The sequence below is a fragment of the Octopus bimaculoides genome, chromosome 7 (assembly GCF_046866305.1).
Source record: "Octopus bimaculoides isolate indiv1 chromosome 7, ASM4686630v1, whole genome shotgun sequence".
In the NCBI taxonomy this organism is placed as follows: domain Eukaryota; kingdom Metazoa; phylum Mollusca; class Cephalopoda; order Octopoda; family Octopodidae; genus Octopus; species Octopus bimaculoides.
Window position 1 is genome coordinate 75,738,819 of NC_142934.1, and position 23,406 is coordinate 75,762,224.

Below are 23,406 nucleotides of genomic sequence, written 5' to 3' on the forward strand. Positions count from 1 at the left end.
TTCGAAGAATAAAACTCATTGAAGACAGTAGACTATAACAGAACAAAGGTTTTCGCCAATAAGTTGTGGCGGCGAATCAGCTCACTATAAATGTAAAAATTTATATAAGAAAAATAGAAAAACTATCGAATATGAAGACATACTTCCCACTCAGTTTTCTCTGTATCAACATCCATAACAACATTAACCAGAAGACAATTGAAAATACAGTTTTGATTTCGAAGCCTATTTTTATCCTTCTTTAACTTTCCAATAGGAAATTTTCTATTGGTTTGTTTACTTTAGATACACAACGTCTTTTCATAATGACAACATAACATTATAATAGCGTTCGAAAAGAATTTCACGAAGGTCTATGGTAGCAGAACTAGCAGCCATATTTGATAGTCTTTTCTATTTCGTCAAATAGTGTTTAGGTTTTGATTGACCAAATCTCGTGGCTAAACTGTTGACCTTTTCCTCTCATTTCAATTTTTTTTTTCAGTGTTTCGAGATATGTTGATAGCAGCAATAAGTCAAAATCTATTGAGTAGGAAAAGCAGCTAAAACGACTATGTCAGTATGTCGTAATTAACACACTCCATGTTTCGGCATCATGTCAACTCTGACTTCCAGTAGACAAACAAATGCATTATAGCTGTGGCCATCCTGTCTTTTTTGTGGATATTAAAGACTCTACATGGCAACCATGTGTGGAACATCAGAAACTGAAATTGAATCAAATCGGTACTAATCGGCAATGAAAATCCGGATGATTTATTGCGAAAGTTCCGAGTGATTAGTAACGTAGCTAACAGAGCGTGGGAGTGGCGATGGGAACGGCTCTTTCGGGTCTGCTGGATAAGCCTGTACAGGGGGCGGGGAACGACAACCTCAATGAATGCCCCAAGCAAGACATACATTAAATATGTCACTGCGAGTGATTTATTGTGAAGTTAAAATTATTAGGATTTATTTACACATGTGAAGTTAGAACGATTTATAAATATTTTATCTGAAAGCAAAAAATGATGTAATCAGAAAACCAAATTATAGCATAGAAACCTCGAATTCCAAAAAATTTCGGAATTTCTGTAGATGTTTCACGAATGGTGCGATATATTTCTTTAATCCTGCTCCACATGCATTCTATTGTGACTATCTGTTGCTGCACCGCTGGGATCAACATAGTGTTAAACTGTAGCAATCAATGATAATGCAGGTGCCTGGAAATACGTATTGCATTATTGAAGGCAGTAACAAGGCGCAAGCGGGCAGAATCGTTAGCAAGTCGGGCAAAATGCTTAGCGGCATTTCGTCCATCCTTACGTTCTGAGTTCAAATTCGGCCGCGGTCGACTTTGCCTTTCATCCTTTCAAGGTCGATAAATTAAGTAACAGTTGTGTACTGGGGTCGATGTAATCGACCGGCACCTTCCCCCAAAATTTCGGGCCTTGTACCTAGAGTAGAAAAGATTATTAAAGGCAGTAACAAGGCGGCGAGCTGGTAGAAACGTTAGCACGCCGGGCGAAATGCTTTGTGATATTTCGTCTGTCTTTACGTTCTGAGTTCAAATTCCGCCAAGGTCGACTTTACTTTTCATCCTTTCGGGAACGAAAAGAAAAAAGTGCCCGTTGAGTATGAGGGTCGATCTAATTGATTGTCCCCCTCCCCTAAAAATTTCAATCCTTATGTCGATAGTAGAATTTCTTCAAATGCCATTGAGGTCATCTTTTTTTAATATGGTAAGGTATTGATATGTTACGAATACGAATTATGACTATTTCATAATACGCCACAGAGTAAACTTGAAAGAAGGACAAAGTGGAAGTTTTGTCAGATTAATGACACCAAGGCATTGGTAATCAGTCTGAGCTTCCAGAAATTAACTGGTGTCTCAAAAGTAACAAGAGACGGAGTGTCTATGCTGTCATTCGATCTACAGAAGTAGTAGCTAAATCCCTTTCAAATCATAACCCACTATCTTAAGGTGCATGGATAATGTAGTCACTGATATGTCTACAAACAGATGGAATACTCAAGGTTTGCATGATTATGATCATAGATCTGCTTGGTGGGGGCTGGGATCTTTTCAATTTGGCTGCCAATTTTCGAAAATTCAGAGTTTATTCAAAATTTTAAGATTTGGTACATTAATGTAGTTTTCCAAGCTGAATCTCAGGAGACACTTTTTCACTTTTTCCAGAAAAAACTTTTTTCAAAAAGTTATAGTTTAAAGTTTTATAATTTTCTCCCTATCAGAAAACAGGATTTGGAAACTCATTCTGTGCGTGACAGCACGAGTTGTCAACTGTAAACAAATGAAATTCTGCTTTACGCACGCCTTTACGCATAACTTTTTATTTCTTAGAATTTTCAGAAAATTTTTGCGAATTTGTATTCTACACACAGGAATTCATGCGGTTATCCAAAAATAAAACAAAAACTTTTTTGGTGCATGATTTAAGGCCTATTTGGTTGTTATTTTTAACACATCTGACGACCACTTCAATGAGTGGAATATATTTGTCAACACATGGTTTCTCGCAGACAAAAAGTTCTCATGCTTGGCTTGTTACTATGGAAACAGGCATGAATGTGTCTGTGGCTTACGAATGGCTAAAATTACAAAAAAAATTGCAAACTTGAAAAGCTAATAACTCTTTATTTATTGACTTATTATAAAACTATATCATTACATCGAATATTAAATCAATTCGAGCAGGAATTGAAGAGATTGAAAATTAACAGCCAAACAGAAAAGATCCCGCGGCTGTCTTGGTAATAACGTTGGTAGAAGGAAACTATAATCGTTTCACGGACGGGACAGCGACTTGAAAGAGATGAGGTGCAATGGGTAAGCTAGGTGGTATGTAATTAGTTCAGAAACATAAAGGTTGTCGTAGTACCGGATTATACTAAGGCAGGGGCTGCAGTATATAAGTACATATTTGAAGGACAAATTTATACAGATGAGCAATCCTGGAGCAAAGGGAATCGAAATCAATACAGGGATTCCACTTTGGAAGGTTAGTCCTTGATTTTACGGCCCTAAATTCAAATCGATCAATGGGCGGCACGTTTATGGTCCTGAATTATAGTTGGTTTCAGGGTTGGACGTCCACGTTTGAAAATTACCATTGTCTACCCAAACAAGATATTGCCATACGCCGAGAAGTTTAAGCGCTTTTAATTAGTAACTACTCTGAAACCTAACATTGTGCTGAATGATGCAGAAAGGAGTTGTGCAAGTAAACGATGTGGAGATTCTGCTCAAATAATTTTCCACACAAGGAATAGTTATCTATGGAAATGCAATGGACGCAGTTTTGTAAAAGGTATCTTTTTACGATTCGTTTTTACTCGCCCGTATTCGTCATTAAGACAATCACTGATTATCGCTGTATATTCAGGGTGCTGAAAACTCCTTGAAAATCTATCACGATATTCTTATTTCTTTTCCTTTTCTATTTTTTTCTTCTAATTTCGAATGCATTACAATATTTTATTTCGCTTTTGGAAGATATTTCGAATTTGTGTAAAACAATTTAAGCCTGTCACTTTTTCTAGTTAAATTTAGAACCGCAAAAGCGAGAGTATCGGAATTTGTTTTTTCCCTTTTGCTTTCCCTCTTATTTTTTTGTTTGTTTTTGACCGTCCCATAATTGGATCTTTTTCGTTTTCGCAGGGATTTTTCAGTTTTTTTCTTTTGCACCACGCACTTCAAAGTGATGGGAGAAGCCTTTTCTAAATTTGTTTTTGATCCATACATTTTTAAACGTCCTTTGAACCTTCACAAAAGCCATCACCATTGATAAATTCCCCCCTCCCCCTCTTGTTATTATTTTCATTTTCTGAAACACATGTAATCTAAATTTTTAGAAAGAAAAATTTTAATCCACGTATTTTAAACGTCGGCCACTACCATCACACCTAAAACAGCAACTACCACAAAAACAATTAGTCATTTTATTATATTCTGGAACGCTTATAATTTACATCTAAAATTAAACAAAATTTCTTGTTTTTCTCTTAATTTCTATGTCGTACAGAAAAAACATTTACCTTATGGTAAAAGTATGAAAGAAAAATAACGAAAATAAAACAAAAACAAACATTTTAAAGGTGAAAGAAGAGGGGTTACAACATTTAGTTGTGTTTTGTTTTAAATGCCAATTACAAGTTTTTGCAGAATGTGGAATACAATAAAATGACTAAAAATAACGAAACAAAATCTGTTTAGTGGCAGTGAGATTTGACTGGTATGCGTCACTGAAGAGACGTAGTACGTCGAAATCACATGACCTGGCAGTTCCGGCGTCCATAGCTGACGATCCTCGTCGGCTAACGATGTGTGTGTGTGTGTGTATGCATGGGTATGTGTTTGCTTTAATTCACAATACGTCAACATGACAGGAACTCTCAAGGCGATTAAAGCAGTATTCACTGTTCTAACAAACATCTACGTTAAGTTTGATATAAAGATTGCCCTATAATAATTAGTAATAATTTAATTCCTTTCAATCGACTCCGTTAAACTCGTCCAGCTAATTAAACTCAGTTATTGGATGGCAAATTGAAGGCATTAAATGCAGTATTTTCAAACAATGTTTTGCAAGGAATAAGGGTTGGTTTTGTTTGTATTTATTTTTGTTTAAAATTTTAAAAAAAAAAGGTAAAAATTCAGAAAGGTCTTCAAAATTCAGAAAGGTTATTCATACAGATATGGTAAACAATAGTTTTCTAAGGTATGCTTATGGAATAGAGTCTGAAATTATTTCTAAAAATAAACATAATTTTTTTCAATTTTTCGGTTGGTTAGATGGTTTTAAGCATCGTAGTTTACGATTCTGCAGTGGGGGCGGGGGGAGAGAATTAATGCGGTTCTCCTATTTTCCGTTGACATTCATCTATATCTTGGAATCGAAACCTGACAGCTTTAGTAGCTAAGATATAGATCACACCTAGAATATAAACCAATCAGCTTGCTGAAATATCGCCCCATATCATAGAATGTTCTATCATGTTCCAGATTGTTCCCACGTGATCTGGGATTATAAAAGCGAAAGCACGCGAGAATCAGCGCAGAGGTTAGAGAAAGTTGGAGATAAAAAATAAAAAATCGCAGATGGGTGTTGGTTTCTTTAAACGTGAAGTAAATTGTTACACACTGTTATTTATATATTATTGTAGGTCTCCCCGCGTGGGTGAACCAAGATTCGTTAAATTGTTGAATTTCCGTCACTCTTTTATTTGCATTTGCTTATCTTTATCTATGGGAGTAGTAGCGAAAGGAAGAGAGATGGGAAGTGGACAAAGTTACGCAGCGGCAACGACCCAAGGAATAAATGCCAACACTCTGGAAGTACAAGAAATAAAAATTGAGACAAAAAAATGGAAGGAAAGAAGCAAATTGCTAAAAAAAAAGAAGGAGCCAGCCTAAAGCTGACTCCTCCAGAAGAACTGATAAACAACGTAGTGAAGAAGACGGTAGTGTACAGGACGCTGTACAAGATAGAGGTTGCCCCGATGGAAGTAACAGAGGAATGCCTAGAAAACGTAAAAAGATTGATCACATTCGACACACGTGGGAAGAAATACAGCTCAGTGGAAGTAAGGTTTGGCATCGAAGAAGATGCCATAAGTCACTCCACGGAGCCGATAAGGACACCGGAATGGGTACTTCTTTTGACGTACTGTGGAAAACGCGTTGCTAGAGTGAGAGTTGGAAGAGTGCCCCCCGAAATTAAAGAAGAATGGCTGGTGGCAGCCATAATGCTCGGTATGGAGGATGAGGCGAAAATCCTCAAGATAACGAGGACCTAAAGGTCAATTGGTGGGGGTGTGGCTGAAATTGTCAAATTGTTGAATTTCTGTCGTTGTTTTTGTTAGTTTGCAAAAATTGTTTTTTCCCCATTTACACAAGGTATTACGACCAACAGCCTTGAAGTTCGCGAGATAAAAAATAGAGAACAAAATATGGAAAGAAGGAAACAAATTGTTAAAAAGGGGAGGGGGTAGTTTAAAGCTGACCCCACCAGAAGAAGTGACGAAGGATGTAGCAAGGAAAACGGTTGTGTACAGGACGTTATCAACTGCTACCAAAAAAATAGAGATTACCCCAATAGAGGCAATAAAGGAATGTCTATGTGACTTGAAAAGACTAAACACCTTCTATATACGTGGAAGGAAGTACGTCACAGTGGAGGTTAGGTTCTCCAGCGAGGAGGACGCTATTAACCACTCCACTGAGCCGATAAGGACACAAGAGTAGGTACTGCTGTCGATGTATTGTGGCAAACGTGTTGCCAGAGTGCCCCCCCCCCCCGCCCCGAGATCGAAGAGGCATGGCTGGTAGCAGCAGTCATGCATGGAATGGAGGAAGATGCAAAGATCCTAAAAGTAACTAGAACGAAGAAAGTTAATAAGTGTGGCTATGGCCTAGAAATGGAGATTCCAGTTGGGTTAAAAGACCTACACGGAATCGTAGAAGAGATTCTTCTACCAGAAGACATTACGCTAAGAGTGGTAGCATGTTTTCTATGTAAGCAAAAAGGGCACATGAGAGCAAGGTGCCCTCAGCAAGAAAGTAAAGTAGAGGAACAACAACGCAAAGAACAGCCCGCCGAAGAGGAGGGACCAGAAATGAAGGAAAACAAAGAGGAGATGTTTATTGTCGTTAATAAGCGAAAGAGGAAAGAGCGGGTGAGCTCTCCGACAGAAAACCAAAAACGAATGAAGGAAAATAGAGGAACTGGCCAGATAAACTAGCAGAAGTATCACAACACAGAGTGGAAGATATAATCGTGGACGATTATGGTTATGTACAGACGGAGGAACCAAGGGAAACGAATATCCCGGACAGCCCAGGTCCGGAGCGTAAACAAGTAAATACTAATAAGAAAAAGTGACATGTAGTAACATATGTGAAAAGTACTGCCATAGAGCAAAAAATAACGAAATTCAAAGGTGCCATAAGGACTAAATTGCCAGCTGAACATTACCCGGAGCACATCATGGAGTGATGATTGACAAGGAAAGGTATAAAAGATTGAAAGAACGATTTAAAGATGATGTGAACCCTTTGGAGGAAACAATTGAATTTGAGGAACTACCGAAAGTAGTTAAATACGAGGAGTTAATGCCTTTAATGAATGGTAATAGAGGTGTCCTTTAAAATAACTTTTTACACTCGTGGAAAGAAATTCTGTAATAGTGGAAGTGAAATTCGTCTCTACAGAAGAAGCAATAAAGAACTCTACTGTACCTATTGGAAATGAGGAATGGAGACTCCTGCCAACTTACTTGGGTAGGAGAATAGCCAGAGTAAGAGTTGGTAGGATTCCCCCTGAAATGAAGGAAGAATAGATACCAGCGTCAGTCCTATCCACTACAAAAAAAAAAAAAAGAACGCAGCATTGTATCAGCTAAAAGAAGGCAGAAACTAAATTGTTTGGGGATACAGCCTAGTTGTTAGTTCAGATAACTCTGGCCTATATGAACGAAATTCCAAAGGTAATTGAACTCCTGGATGAGAGAAAACTAAACGTGACAGTGGAGGGGAGACCCCTCACTTGCTATGGATGTGGACAGAATGTGCACATGAAAAAGAGGTGCCCCCAACGCACAGTTGAACCGAGCAACGAGGAAGAAATACCGTCGGAGCACAAAAATGTAGCAGAGACGAGAGAGAAAAGCGAAGTAGAACCAACAGAGAATGAGGGAGAGTTCACCCAAGTCGCCAGAAAGAGAGGTAAGGCAGTGAGCTGGCAGAAACGTTAGCACGGCGGGCGAAGTGCTTCGCGGTATAACGGCTCCGTGAATTATTGTGAATACTGTTGTGTTACGTTGTGAAAACTTTCTCGGTAAATAATTGTGATTTTTGTGGAATTATTACGGTTGCATTCCACGTGAGCTGCTGCATTTTTCCCAGCTATGGCAAGTGGTAGTGTTTCCAGTATGGAGAGCTACGCCAAAACCACTGCGGTGAAGAAGCCAGTGCCGCTAGAAACCAAGTTGGATATGGAGGAGGTGACCAGAAGCAGGAATTTGATAGAAGTTGAGGGAGACTCATACAAATTGTGTCCCCCAAAAGAGACTAAAGAAAATAAAATTCTGAGGACAGTAGTGTATCGTACACAGGCTGTCGAAACCGGTAAAATTGAAATGGTGACGGAAGAGGAAATCAAGGAGTGCCTGGGTGAAATTGTCAATGAAGCCACGTACATCAACAGAGGAAGAAAGTTCGGTGCGGTTGAGGTGAGGTTTGCCACTATAGAAGAGGCAACTAAGCATGCAACCAACATATTAAGAAGCTATAGAGGAAGAAGTGTGAAAATACGAATTCCCAGAGTTACACCAGATATTAAACCAGAGTGGTTGGTTGCAACAGTGCTGGCTGCAACCAAGGAGGAGCCGGAATTGGGACCAGTGGCGAAAACAAAAGTGTGCAAATGGTGGGGATTTGGACTCGAAATGTGGCTTTTTGCCACATTCGAGGACATAGAAAGAATTCCCTACCAGATAGAAGTGGAGGACGAGAAAACGTTAAATGTCGTAGTCGAGGGAAGAAAACCAAATTGTTATATATGCGGGGAGAGAGGTCATATAAAGACCAAATGTCCCCTATATGAGTTCACACAGCCACAGCAAGAGAAAGCACAAGCAGAAGAGGAAAAACTTGTAGACCACACTGAGGAAATAAAAGAGAGACAGAAGTGTGAAACAGAGAAAACAAAGGAAAAGAGCGAAAATGGAGCTACTAACCCTAAAAAGCAAAGGAAAAAATAAGTCAAAGGAACGGTCAACAGAAAACAAAAAAAAGAGATTAAAAAAATCCAGAAACTAATAATGTACAAGAAGAGGAGGAGGGAACGGATAAAGATGTGAAATACAAGGGGGTTTTGATAAAGTACGAGAATTGCGAGCAGATGGAGAGAAAAGTCGAAAGGTTGGGAGAAATAATAAGAGTGAAAACTGCATTTTGATACGTGAGGAAAGATTATGGGAGTGCATAAAAGAACTTGGTGAAAATATAATAACGAAACGGATATGGTTGGTGGAGACACCACCCCCTAGAACTGATTATTTGCATTTGTTAAGGACGGACGTAACAATGATTAATGGAAGAAAGGTAACGCGAGTGTTTGAAATTTTTGAGTTACAAAACCGTTAAAATGTTTACATGACGTTGAACGTAAAAGTGAAAAACTGGATAAATGTAATCACCCGACTTCGGGGATCGAGTGGACATTGCGCCTCATATTTTTCATTTTTGCATATTATCATTTTATTTTAATTACCCCGATTTTATGTTTGCGTTTTGTATTGTCTTTATGTTTTGTGATGTCTTAAAAATTCTTGGTATATCCCTTTATGGGTAATAAAGAAATCGATATTTCGTCTGCCTTTACGTTCTGAGTTCAAGTTCCGCCGAGGTCGACTTTGCCTTTCATCCTTTCGGGATCGATAAATTAAGTACTAGTTACGCACTGAGGTCGATGTAATCGACTTAATCCCTTTGTCTGTCCTTGTTTGTCCCCTCTATGTTTAGCTCCTTGTGAGCAATAAAGAAATAAGAAAGTGAGGTAAGGGTGACTCGTCCCCGAAAACTTCCAAAAAGAAGAGGAAAAAGACTCCAAAAATAGCAGAGCTAGAAAGCGACACATCACAGCAAAGCAGCACAGAGACTCCCAGTATGCAGGAAAAGAAGGAAGAGCAGACCACGGATTGGAAGGAAGAATATGTGCTACAAAAGACAAACCAAATGAAGTGATTGAGAGTACTATAGATAGAATGAAAAACGTAATAAAAGTAACGTTATGTGGATGTATCCTAGGAGACGTAAAAAAATATAATGGAGATACCATTCGGATTACACCAGAGAGGGTGAAGTATAAATATCTTCCTCCAGTGGTAAGATATGAAGATATAGACTTGGCTATGATAACATGGGTTACAGAGTGATAATTAATAGAATTGTAAAAAACAGTAAACGCGATTGGTGGGGCCCAAGCAAGGACGTCCATCCTCATTTTGTACATTTGTCATTTTTTTTCATTCATCGTTATATGTTTATGTCTCCACTTGTACTGTCTTGTCTCTCCTTGTATTGTCCCCATCTGTGTTTGGGTCATGAGTGCCAAATAAAGAATCAAGAGTTGAGAGACAGTTCCAGAGAAGATAAACAAATACAGTATTCTTGGTCCCTGCTCGACCTGTGTTAAAAGGAATCTCTTCGTCCACAATGCACTTCTCCAAGCGTGTACCATAGACACAATTTCCTCACCTCTCACCACATAAATAATACCAGAGGCACAAGTAGGTTGCACAGATAAAAAGTCAATAATAGACAAGTTTCTTGTTTTTCAACCCGAGGCAAAAAGAAACGTCGACTATGAAGAACAAAGCATTCTCCCGACTCTCATACGAAGCATTTCATTCCTGTTAATAATGTAACTACGAACTACTTTCTAATTCTGGTACATTACTCAATTTGCAAGCAATTATGTAACTACGTAGATATTGCGAGATACTTCTGTAAAAATAAACGTTAATTAGCCAACGTTCGGAGTTGGTTTTAACCAATTAATTAAGACCCATCTAGCCAGCCCGACAAGATTTAAACATTACTATCCTATATCATCATTTTCTGGATTATAAAGAAGTAGTGGAAAAAAAACAACTATTGCATTAAAACTATTTTACGAACTATTCAAAACTTGGCAAACGTACCTGGTATTCAGTTGCAATTTTTAAAATCTTTATTGCTTTTACTTTACTCAACAACAAATTAATTTCATTAAAAATAAATGCCTTTCGTTATTAGGTATCTTCTAGAGTTCAATGTCTAATAACTTTTTTTTTAACAGAAAATAAGCAGTCCAAATGCAGAGTAGATGCACAAAAGTATGTGTAACCTTTTCTATTCGGAAAGTTTCTAGAAATTTTGTAACATTAAAAGAGACTGATTACATATATATATGTGTATATATATATATATATATATATATATATATATATATATATATATATATATATATATATATATATATAAAATATATAGTTTTAGGGAAAATAACCAATTTTCAAGAACTCATCGATGAAAATCCACTATCACATATAGAAAAATTAATAATTAAAAGCACAATAAATGAGTATAATATAAAGTAAAGTAAATATCATAAGATAAATATAATAAAAAGATTACACGTGTTTCATAACCAATTTTCAAATAGAAAAGAAATTTAAATCGATTAAAATCAATTGAAATTATCGAAAATAAGTTCTATTCAAAAATATAGCTACTCGTCAGAATGTAAGTAGAACAATAATTAGATATATATCTCAACCAACAATAAGTACCAAATGAATTAATATGAAATACTTATTATATAAAGATAGAAAAATTATTTTTAAAATATCATAATATCAAAATAATAACCATTCAATAATCATCCCTTCATCCATTATAACATGTATATTATATACAAAAAACATCTTACATAAATTATCATTGTTTTAAATTATCATTGTTTTAAATACAAGTTGAACGAAGTTTAAGTTTAAAATAATAATGAAGATAAAATTAGTACATATTTAACCGGTGTAATAGTTAAAGCTATACTATTTTTGAATTACGGAAAAATTTGGATAAGTACTGTTTTCACTTTGCTAAAGATTTTCTACTATTTGAAAATAATATGTATTCTTGTTTTTATACTATTCATTTGGTTCTTTATAGATTATTTTAATAGATAACTTATTTAACACTAAATTATTTAGAAGTTATAGTTTCATTTCAACATAATATTAGAACTTCGATTGGAATAGTGTTGATATATTTTCGATTATTTTTGATTAATATTATTTGATTAATTATTAATCTTTATAGTTTATAATATCGTTAAAGTTTTAACGATATTATGTATCGTCTGCGTAGCTTGCAAGAGTGGCTATCCGGGCACTTGAAGGCATATCCGAGAGAGCGACTATAAAAAGCAATGGTCCCAAGACAGTGCCCTGTGGAACACCGCTCATTATTTGTGTTCTCATGGAGGTGGCTTCATTAGCCACTACTGCCTGACTTCTATCTTTCAGAAAGTCATGTAACCACTCTCCAAGTTTTCCAGCTATGCCAAGATCACGCAGTTTGTGGCATATCACACCATGATCCACTTTGTCAAAAGCTTTTGCAAAATCAAGGTATATTACGTCCACATTTGAGTTGTTGAGTAACTGCCTCAACACCCAGTCGTAATGTTGTAAGAGCTGGGTCAGGCAGCTCCTACCTGGTCGAAAGCCATGTTGGGTATCACTCAGCAATTTATTTTCTTCAAGGAATGCGATCAGTTTTCCTCTGATTATCCTTTCCATGACTTTGCTGATGTGTGAAGTCAGAGAGATAGGCCTATAGTTTTTGGCATCTGCTCTGCTTCCCCCTTTATGGATTGGGCATATTATTCCCTCCTTCAGCTTGCTTGGCAGTCTTCCGTTTGCGAGAAAGTTCTGGAAGAGGATCTGGAGGGGTTTTGCCAGGGCATGCTTACACGATTTAAGGAGGATTGCTGGGAAACCATCAGGGCCAGCAGTTGAGTTTGTGTCCACTAGTAGTACATCTTCTTCGCTAATGTTGAAGTATTCCATCGTAACTGCCTCCCTGGTTATAGGGGAGGTAGCAAAGAAGTCCACTGGTTTGTTCACTTGTCTGTGCTCCAATGGAGTGGTGAAGACACTTTTGAATTGCTCATTCAGTACCTCACTGATCCTAGTTGGACTGTCTGTGAGGGAGCCATCCTTTTCGAAGAGGGGTCCAATCTTGCAGCGTACTGAGGCTGTTTCTTTTGCGTAATGAAAGAAGGCCTTTGGGTTTGACTTAATGTTTTTTATAAACCAGGCTTCTTTGTCTGCTCTCTCCCTCACATAGGATTGTTGCAGCCTTTTTTCGATCTCCATCAGTGTCGTTTTTAGGCGGGACCTTTGGCCATTCTTGGGATGCTGGTTGAGTCGATTTGCAACTTTTGTCCGTCGTCTCATGAGGATCTTCCTCTCCCTTGGAATCTTGTTCCTATTTGTTTGGGCCTTGTGCTCTGGGACATATTTCTGGCTTATGGCTTGCACAATAGACATGAAACATTCTAGTTTCATGTCAATGTCTGGTGTGGAGAGACATTTTGGCCAATCCTCTCTGAGGATCTCTTTCTGAATCGATTTCCAGTCCGCTTTGTGGAAGTTCAGATTGGAGAAATTTTGGGTGCTTCCTTTAGGCTGTATGTCTCTGGTTTCTTTTGGCCCAAACATAGACAGCTCTATTATGTTGTGATCCGAAACTAATGTCGGTGTCACTTTCACATCATGAATGATGTCCGTATTGTTCGTGAAGCAGAGATCTAGAATGTTACTCGCTCTAGTTGGTCTGAGAACAGTTTGCTCCATGAATAGGGCATTGGTGAGGTTGAGCAGGCATTCCACCTGTGCTTGCTTGCGATAAGTCATTCCTGAGAGTATGAGACCTTCGGGCCATTTGACGTTGGGGAAGTTGAAATCACCCATAAGAAATATGGTCACATGGTGTTCCAGTTTCATGAGGATTTCTTTAATTCTAGCGAGGCAATCTTCAAATTTGCCTATGTGGTTTGGAGCATCCGGTGGGCAATATGCATTGCATATGACTATATTATGTTATCTTATGTATACAACTATGGTGTCGCATACCGAATTTGAGTATGACAGTAAGACCTGGGGTGTGAGGTCGTCACGGATGTATACAGCAACTCCACCATGGCTCCTTTCCCTTCTGTCTGTTCGCAGTATGACATATTTTGGTACGTGTACTTCTGCATCCTCTATATCAGGGCTGAGGTGAGTTTCCACGAGTGCTATGCTTAAAACACACATATTTATGGCTTTTGGCACATAAGATACTTTCCGACTTTATTCTATATGCCATTTTCTTGACGTTTTTTTTTCTTTCCGAAATTAAAAAATTTAAAACGTTATTGTTTTTATCGTCCCATACAAAGTGCGCCAATATTTTCTTCTTTATCTGATCTCGTGTACATTACAAACTCAAAAAGATTGAATTTAATACAAAAATCAAATCATGAAACTAATAGAGAAATAGAAAAGAAAATCTTATTAATTAACTACCGGCAAAGATGAAATAAATCTGCCCATTTACCGTTGTCATTTAATTCTTGAGGGTTTTTTAAAAATTTCTTCATAGTGTCAGAATCTTTTCAAATTATCTATACTGATGCAGTTTTGCATACCGGTGGCAAAAATCACATTCATTTTCTTTAGAAATTCATCCTTTTTGTTATAGGCACAAGGTCTGAAATTTTGGGGAAGTGGGCTAATCGAGATTACATCGACCCAGCGTTTTCAACTGGTACTTATTTCATCGACACCCCTATCATCACCCATATTGCGTCCACCATCTTCAAGCCCCTTACTAACTACTACATCCAACCCTTTATTCTTCATTTTTAATTCCTTCCTTTCTAATGTTTTCATGCATCTGTCAACTTCCAATGGTTCAAGAACATTGACAACATCAATCTCTTTGATCTAGGAGAGCTGCAAAGGTTGAAGTCACAGACCTTTCTAGGAGACTAATCCAATTAAAAACAAACTTACGTGGGAGACATAATCAAAAGTAGAAGTACGTCAGATTTGATATAATTCCAATTGGAAAAACAGCTCTATCAGTACATTCAGCAATGATGTAGTCTGATTTAAATAACCTATTGACAATTTAACTAAGTGGTCCTTATGCCAGACACAGTTGAAGGCTTTACTGACGTCAAAAACATCAATGCTTTCACCAAAGTTCTCAAGAGTTCTCAGTGAGTTGTGAGGTAGGAGGGCATATCTCCGGTAGAACTGGTTCTAAAGAAACTCTGCTAATGGTCACTAAGTAAAAGATAGACAAAAGGTAGTGAAAGAGCATTTTGTTTATTACTGTTTCTATTGTCTTTGAGACATGGGAAGTTGCTAGCATTGGAGAGGTTGCTCTTTGTGGAAATAAATCAGAGTTACATATTTCCATAGATTAGAATAGATTCTTTTAGTGAGAAAAATATTAAAGTGTTCAGCAGTACAGGATATAAATCCTTGAAGTTACTGCTTGAAATTAATGGAAAAAACACCTGTAAATTAGATCGCTTTACCAAGTTGGCAGGAATAGAATCTTCACACATTTGCTGACTGATGCATAAGATGGTGAGGTGGCAAAATTTTGCTAATTCCATGCAATCTAAAACTGGAAGCAAAGTAGGCTGTAAAGAGGTATTTAGAGAGATATCTTAGCTGATGTGTTTTGGAAATGATGCTGTCAAAGAAAGAATTAAGCTGAGATAGACGTTTTCAAGACAAAATAATTCCATGTGTCTCGTCTGTATGGATAGGAATCAAGAAGTAGAATAGACTTAAATTTACCTCTTATTATATCTCTCTTAATCAAATTAGTCATTGACCTACTCAAAAGAGCCAGTAGCTTCTAGTATATGGTAGTAGTAATACAGTTCTATATTTAAGAGATGAGGAATTATGTACATTATTTACATTTGATGGATATTTGTCCTCATCTCGTTTGTTGTTAACACAACATTTCGGCTGATATACCCTCCAGCCTTTCTTGGGGAGATTTCGAACCTGGGTTCTCATTCCTGAGGTATTTTTCGATGTTGTTGCTGTTGTTGTTCAAATCACTGCCTGGAATCGAACTCGTAATCTTGGGGTTAGTAGCCCACACTTTAACCACTACGCCATATGCCTGTAGCCAATTATGGAGTGAATTTTGGGGCTTATAAATCTGGAGGGTATATCAGCCGAAACGTTGTGTTAACAACAAACAAGATGAGGACAAATATCCGTCAATTGTAAATAATGTATGGTATTAGTAGTTCATAATTTGTTGCTAGTGACATTTAGAATCTTTTTTGATTGATCCTCAAGGTCACAGTAGCTAAGTCATGTACTCTGCCATCTGCAATCCCTTAGAGAAGGCCCCTGAAGAATCACTTGATTACTAAAAATAACTACCAAATCTCCCTCAAATTATTCCCTAGCATCATACAGAAAGTTACACTGGTCAATGTAGTCCTTGATATATTACCTATGAAATGCCTCACAGCATAAATCTGCTTGATCAGATTTGACCTGGGGTTTCAAGCTTTGGAACCAGACTAGCAATTATCAACCCCAATATTCAAATTGTACTTTTTTTAATCAACCCTGTAAAGATGAAAGGCAAAGTCAACCTTGATAGAATTTGAACTCAGAATGTAATGAGTCAGAAAAGAGATTGCATAGCATTTTTTCTGTCACTTTGTTGTTTGATTTTCGATTATAGATTCACCATTCTTGCACACAGATAATTTGGGGTGTATAAATGATTCAGTTTTACTTCCTCAGTGGGAAATTAAGATGCATTAGCTGGAATTCCAGTTTTTATCCAAGTTTACCTCTACATAACACTTTATGAGGAATATGTCAAGGTGCACTCTTCTAATCCACTGGATTGTCTATTAGCTCAATGGTTTCCAAAGTCACAAATTAACTGCTTCCTTTCTCACCAAAGCAAAAAAATGAAAATTATTTTGTCCCACATTTTCATCAATGAGAAAACAAAATAAATTTAGCACCACATAATCCTTCTCCTTCACCACCATGCTAAACAAGTTTATAAAAATTGAAAATACAATACAGGAAGGACAATACACAAAAGTAGAGCAATTTGTCTACCTGTCTTTCAATCTTTGCAGACAACTCCCTGAGGAGTTGTGTGCCCAACACAGTATAAATCCAACTCTACTCACCATGGAATCAGGTGATCCCAGTGACAGTCACTCTACACCCACTACACAGTCCAAAAATCTATCTGACAGTTTCTTTACTATAAAGTCCACAAATCACCCAGTACTCCCCTCAATCTATACCCAATCTACAAATCCACCTGTCATTGCTTTAGTCCACCTTACATTCCTCTAATCTACCAAAGTCTATTAGTGCACCCTGTACAAGTCTAATTCATTAAACAGTCCTCAAATCAAGTTGGCAGTCCTCCAATCCACTTTACAACACCTAACCTTCCCAGCACTCTTCTCTTCATGTTTGTTCTAAATTAGATATAAACTTAATCCAATGATATCTCCGTTGCCAAGAATACTGTTTGTTGATCAACAAAATCATTAAACCTGATTTATCGGAATTGCTTGATGTTGTCTCTTAGGACATACACTTACAAGCAGACATGCACAGCAATTAGATACGTAAATATGTGTGTGTCTGTGTCTGTGTGTGTCTGTCTGTGTATATGACTGTGTAGTTAAGAACCTTGCTTCCCAACCACATTATTTTGAGTTTAATCCCACCATACGGCACCTTGTGCAAGTGTCTTCAACTATAGTTCTGGACCTACCAAAACCTCAGAAGTGAATTTGACAGATGTGCATCTGAAAGAAGCCTGTTGTAAATATATATATATATATATATATATATATATATATATATGGGCAGATGGGTGGGGGCTGTTTGTTCTTCTGTTTCCCTGTTTTGATATCATATGATAGTTCTAAATGAGAATTACTATCATACAAGTGCTGTTCTACATTTCAAATCTTCTTCGTAAACAGGTTTACCCAAGGGCAAATATTACTTTGCTTAAAGGTTAGCAGCAGGAGGAGCACCCAGCTGTAAAAAAATTGCCCCAAAGAATTCCATCTCACACATGCAAGTATGGAAATATGATCGTTAAAATGATGTTGATGCATACACACACACACACACACACACACAATATTATGTAATGATATTTAATTGTAAGATCCATGGATCTAAGTGTAGGAAGTTAGTAAACTTCAAGCAGCCTGTTGGTAGGAATAAAAAAAAACAATTTTCAGGAACAATAGTAGTTCATTGACGTAAAAGGTTGTAAGTTTTTCCCATTTTGAAGTTTGATAAGCCGAAAAACGTTTTTTTATAGCATACAGTTAGCAACTAGGCTTGCTATGAATGCAAATAAAAATCCAAATTGAGCAAGTAAAATCCAGCCTATGTTTCCTAGCTAGCAGTTCCTTGGAAGTAATAATTACTCACCAAGAGGTACTCCACTACCTACTCATCAGGCTGAAGATACCTTAGTTAAATGAAGTTTACATTTTAAACTATATCTCTGGCAAGTTAACATGGGATTCCTTAATGATAATGTTAGCAAGAAAACATATGTAGCTTGGATTTTACTTGGTCCATTCCCTCAATTTGGATATACAGTAGTACCTCGGTTTTCGAACAACTCAGATAATGAATAAATCATCCTTTACCTCCTGTCTTTCTCATATTTATTTAATACAGTAGTACTTCAGTTTACGAACGCCTTTGATCATGAATAAATCATGCTTTATATATATATATATATATATATATATATATATATATATATATATATATATATATATATATATATATATATGTATGTATGTATGTATGTATGTATATATATATAAAGCATGATTTATTTGTGATCAGAGTTGTTTGAAAACCAAGGTACCACTGTATATCATCATCATCATCATCATCTGCATCATCATAATTATTTAACATCCACTTTGCTACGCTTGAATTTGTTGAGGTAGATTTTCTACAGGCAGATGTCCTTCCTGTTGCCAACCCTCACCTGTTTCCAAGTAAGGTAATATTCCCCATCACCAAACTTGTTTTCATGGAAGATTAGAAATGAATGACACTGCTTGCATGACAATGACACTCATTTACAACTATCACATGAAGTATACTTATTCTCATTTCTATCATAGTGAAATAATTATTTCATTTTATCATAGCAAAATTATCCACTTCCATTTTGTGATATTTAAAATGACCGAATATTGGTTTCAAATTTTGGCACAGGGCCAGCAATTTCGAAGGAGGGGGTAAGTCGACTACATCGACCTCAGTGTTTAACTGGTACTTATTTTATGAACCCAAAAAGGATGAAAGGTGAAGTCAACCTTGGCAGAATTTGAACTCAGAATGTAAAGATGGATGAAATGTCATTAAGAATTTTGCCAGGTGTGCTAACGATTCTGTCAGCTCGCCACCTTTGAAAATGATTTAATATTAATATCAAAATGTAAAGCTAATTCTTAGCCCCCTCCCTCCCTCACTCCTATGCAGTTTGCCTTCCCCATTTCCCCCCACAACTCACCTTCATAACCTCACCTCTTTCCACCTATGTTCACTCACTGCATTCCCTTTCCCCTCCGTCTCCCACTTTTACTTTTACACTCTCGCAAACTTACCTGCCCAATCACCCTATCCAATCCTCTCTACCACTTCATTTGAACACAACTCCTCGAAACTTGAAGTACACCCCCAATACATCTTTCTCTCTCTCTCTCTCTCTCACACACACACACACACACACACACACTCTCTCTCTCTCTCTCTCTCTCAATTTTCCAACTAGGGCAGCCATGTATCACCTTTACTGCCAGATAACTGTTTCTGTTGTTCTATCATACTCTAACCTTTCATTACCTGAAACACAGCCACCTTCTACAAAATTACTCCCCACTAAGTTGATGGGACTTGTCTTGCAAGTAACTTAGTCACCTTGCTGGTAATGGTACAATGTAAAAAGTACCCAGTACACTCTGTGAAATGGTTGGCATTAGGAAGGACATCCAACCATAGAAACCAGGCCAAAGAAAACAGTAGAGCTTGTTGCAGTCTTGTGGTTTGCCAGCTATTATCAAACCATCCAACACATGCCAGCATGGAAAGTGGATTTTAAATGATAACAATGGCGATGATGATGGAAGTTAACTCTCATGAATGTTAAACTTATGTAACTTAATTCCATAGTGACATTTTTGTATGTAACAAATGAACTGCTGTTTTTTAGTTTTTGTCTATATACACTACTTGAAAGTGTCATTTTTTTATGCATATATACTGCTGTTCTATAACACTATCTATAATAATCCTACCACTTATACCAGGGAGGTCTATACACTACAGGAAGAAAATGTAGAAATAAACTCTGGGATATACATAAACATAATTGCTATAATATGTTTTTTTCTTTTTAGTGTAACCACAAAGCATTTATTTACTGCACTCACAAAAATATGATGCATGATAGAGCTAGTGTCTATTTGCTCAACAAAATATTGAACTATCTATCTATCTCTTTCTGTTGCAAGGGAGGTCTGATACTCCTATGAGAAACACAAGCCTAAGGTATTAAGCTCACAGGGCCCCTAGGTGGAGGCGTTTGTGAGTATTGAAAGCAGAGCAAATTGTTGTGTTTAAAAAAATTAGATGTTTTACAATTTTAAACATGTCCAACACCATGGCAAAGAAAGAAGAATGATATGGATTTTCTTTTCTCATTAATAAAGTGAAGAAGGCCTAGTATTTGTCAGTCTAAGAACCACTCTCCAGGAGAGTGGTTCTTAGACTGCTTCCAAAGAATGGTGACACAATTGATTATTATGAAGTCACCAACACATTCCAACTCTGCCACACTCTCTGTCCTTTCTAGCATAACTACTGGGAACACTGTAGAGGCGCAATGGCCCAGTGGTTAGGGCAGCAGACTCGTGGTCGTAGGATCACGGTTTCAATTCCCAGACCAGGCGTTGTGAGTGTTTATTGAACAAAAACACGTAAAGCTCCATGAGGCTCCGGCAGGGGATGATGGCGAACCCTGCTGTACTCTTTCACCACAACTTTCTTTCACTCTTTCTTCCAGTTTCTGTTGTACCTGTATTTCAAAGGGTCAGCCTTGTCACACTCTGTGTCATGCTGAATCTCCCCTGAGGACTACGTTAAGGGTACACGTGTCTGTGGAGTGCTCAGCCACTTACACGTTAATTTCACGAGCAGGCTGTTCCGTTGATCGGATCAACTGGAACCCTCAACATTGTAACCGATGGAGTACCAACCACTGGGAACACTATATACAAGGAGGTACTGAAAAGATTCTGGCTTTAAAGGTATTGCAAAAGGCCTGGTTAGAGGCTCAGCCTCCTTAGTTCTTTTACAGGGCTTAAAAAAACTGAAGGATTGCTGCAATAAGTGTGTGAATCTGAGAGGGGAATATGTTGAATAAAATCATAATTAACTGATCCTCCTGTATTTTCTTTTATCAAAAGCTAGGAACTTTTCAGCGCCCTTCATGAGTGAGTTAGAAGTATCTGAGTAAAGGTAGCATGAGAACTGCCATCTCAGAGGTGCAGAGACTTTTATACTAGTGAGCTGCATTGACTCCAGGTGGACTTGGCCATTGAGAAGTAAAGTGGTGTGGTCATCATGACAAGAGATAAACCATTGACTGTTCAATCCATAGATAGTTCAGAATTTAAATGGAATGGCCAGATGTGACTATTATTGAGAGACATACAATAATTATATTGAAATGGTCAAGTAATTACATAGAAGTTCTTCTGCATCCTCATTTGGTCTCTATTTCGAAGACAATAGGGTTTTTGTTTTAGAAAATTCAGCAGATGATACATTGCACAAATCAACAACTATATAGAAATTCTCTAACCAATATAGGAGTCTCTCTCTCTCTCTCTCTTTCTCTCTCTCTCTCTCTCTCTCTCTCTCTCTCTCTCCAATGGGGATAGCTAAAGGCTCCCTTCTACAGCTAGAAACCTATTTTTGTCCCTCTATTCATGCTCTAACTTCTCCCACCTGACACAAAGCCACCTCCCTCAATACTATCCCTGCTCAGCTGAGGTGTTGTTGTCTTGCAATTGGTAACCTCATTGGTGCTAGCGCCATATAAAATGCACCCAGTACAGTGTAAATTGGTTGAAATTAGGAAAGGTACCCAACCATAGAAACCATTCAGAGAAGGAGGAGGGGAGAGGAGGAGGAGGTTGATAGTGATGGTGATAATGACAATGGTGGTGATGGTGATGATTACAGTGATAACAATGATGACGGCAGCGGTGGTGGTGGTGGTGGTAGCATTGGCATGTGTTTGTGTGTATAATGTGGGTGAGTGGGTGTATTAGGTAGGTAGAAGGATAGTGTTGGGGTTCATAAATTCATTTCTCCAGAAAAGCAGGAATGCTTTCACCACTGGTCATATTTTCACCCAAGATAACTTAGAATTCTTTATAAATGGCAGGTGCGGTGTATGTGTGTGTGTTTTATGTTGCTTCCTGTCAAATATTTGATATCCGTGATTCTCTTTTCCTTTTTGCTGTTTAGTTTTGTTTTGTTCTATTTACTTGTGTCTTTAACTATCAGAAGGAATTAATTTATTTTAGATTTAATGTTTAATGTGAAACTAATGAAGGTTTGACATATTACTGGTGTATGGGTGTTGGTGCATGTCTAAGATATACACACACGCACACACACACAAGCATACACACACACACAAGCACACACACACACACACACAAAGACATACACACACAGATAGATAGATAGATAGATAGATAGAGCCAGAGCTATATATATACATACATATATACATACATACATATATATATATATATATATATATATATATATATATGTCAAGCTTCTTTTAGTTTCTATCTGCCAGATCCACTCACAAGGCTTTGATTGGTCCAAGACTATAGTAGCAGACATTTGCCCAAGGTGTCACAGTAGTACTAAACCTGGAACCATGTGGTTGGGAAGCAAACTTCTTACTACACAGCCATGCCGGCACCTAAGAATACATACATATATGCATGAATGTATGTATGTATATATAATATATATCATATAGAAGATATAGGCACAGGCATGGTTATGTAGTTAAGAAGTTTTCTTTCAAACTACATGATTTCCGGTTCAGTTCCATTATGAGGTACATTGAGCAAATGTCTTCTATTGTAGCTCTGAGCTGATCAAAACTTTGTGAGTGGATTTGGTAGGCAGAAACTATATATCATATGTTTACTTGTTGGTAGGATCAGCAAAATAGTACTTAGTCCAGTGAGAGATATATGTGAGCTACCATAAAAACCCAAGTAATTTGTGCACCAGTGTAATTTACGCAGGTGATTTTCAGGAATCAAATTGTTAAAAAAAGCTTCTACTTATGCAAAATTTGCACTCAAAAGTTTGCAGAATTGCCAATATGGCCAGGGGAAGATTTTCAATTTAGTTGTATTGAACATAATTTCACTTACTTATGATTAAATTTTATCAAATTTTCATGAAATAAAAATAATTTCTGTTTAACAGGTATCACATTCAAAGCTATTAGATTACAAAGCATCTGTGTTGTTTATAATAAACTTTATTTTACATTTCTTGCTCACAAGAGATTATGTCTGATCTTTAGCATACAATCACAGGAAAAGTTGTGGATAAGAATTTTCAACAAAAGCAAAGCTGATAAATATGCACAGGTGCTGCAAATTCAGTTTAATTACCAATAAACATCAG

The 23,406-nt window shown here is 37.2% G+C and overlaps 1 protein-coding gene across 6 annotated transcripts in view; it reads right to left on the reverse strand.

Moving 5' to 3' along the window:
- The window catches only part of LOC106876428 (dynein axonemal heavy chain 3), a 247,804-nt gene that overhangs the window by 211,488 nt on the left and 12,910 nt on the right, over window positions 1-23,406 (reverse strand). The window contains exon 1 of one of the 6 annotated variants that reach the window (XM_089355523.1): window positions 144-312. The exons of the other annotated variants lie outside the window; for them this stretch is intronic. Coding sequence (XP_089211649.1) covers window positions 144-176 — 33 coding nt within the window. The 5' untranslated portion in view covers window positions 177-312. Of the gene's footprint in view, window positions 1-143; window positions 313-23,406 lie in introns of those variants that run through there. 6 annotated transcript variants of the gene reach the window in all.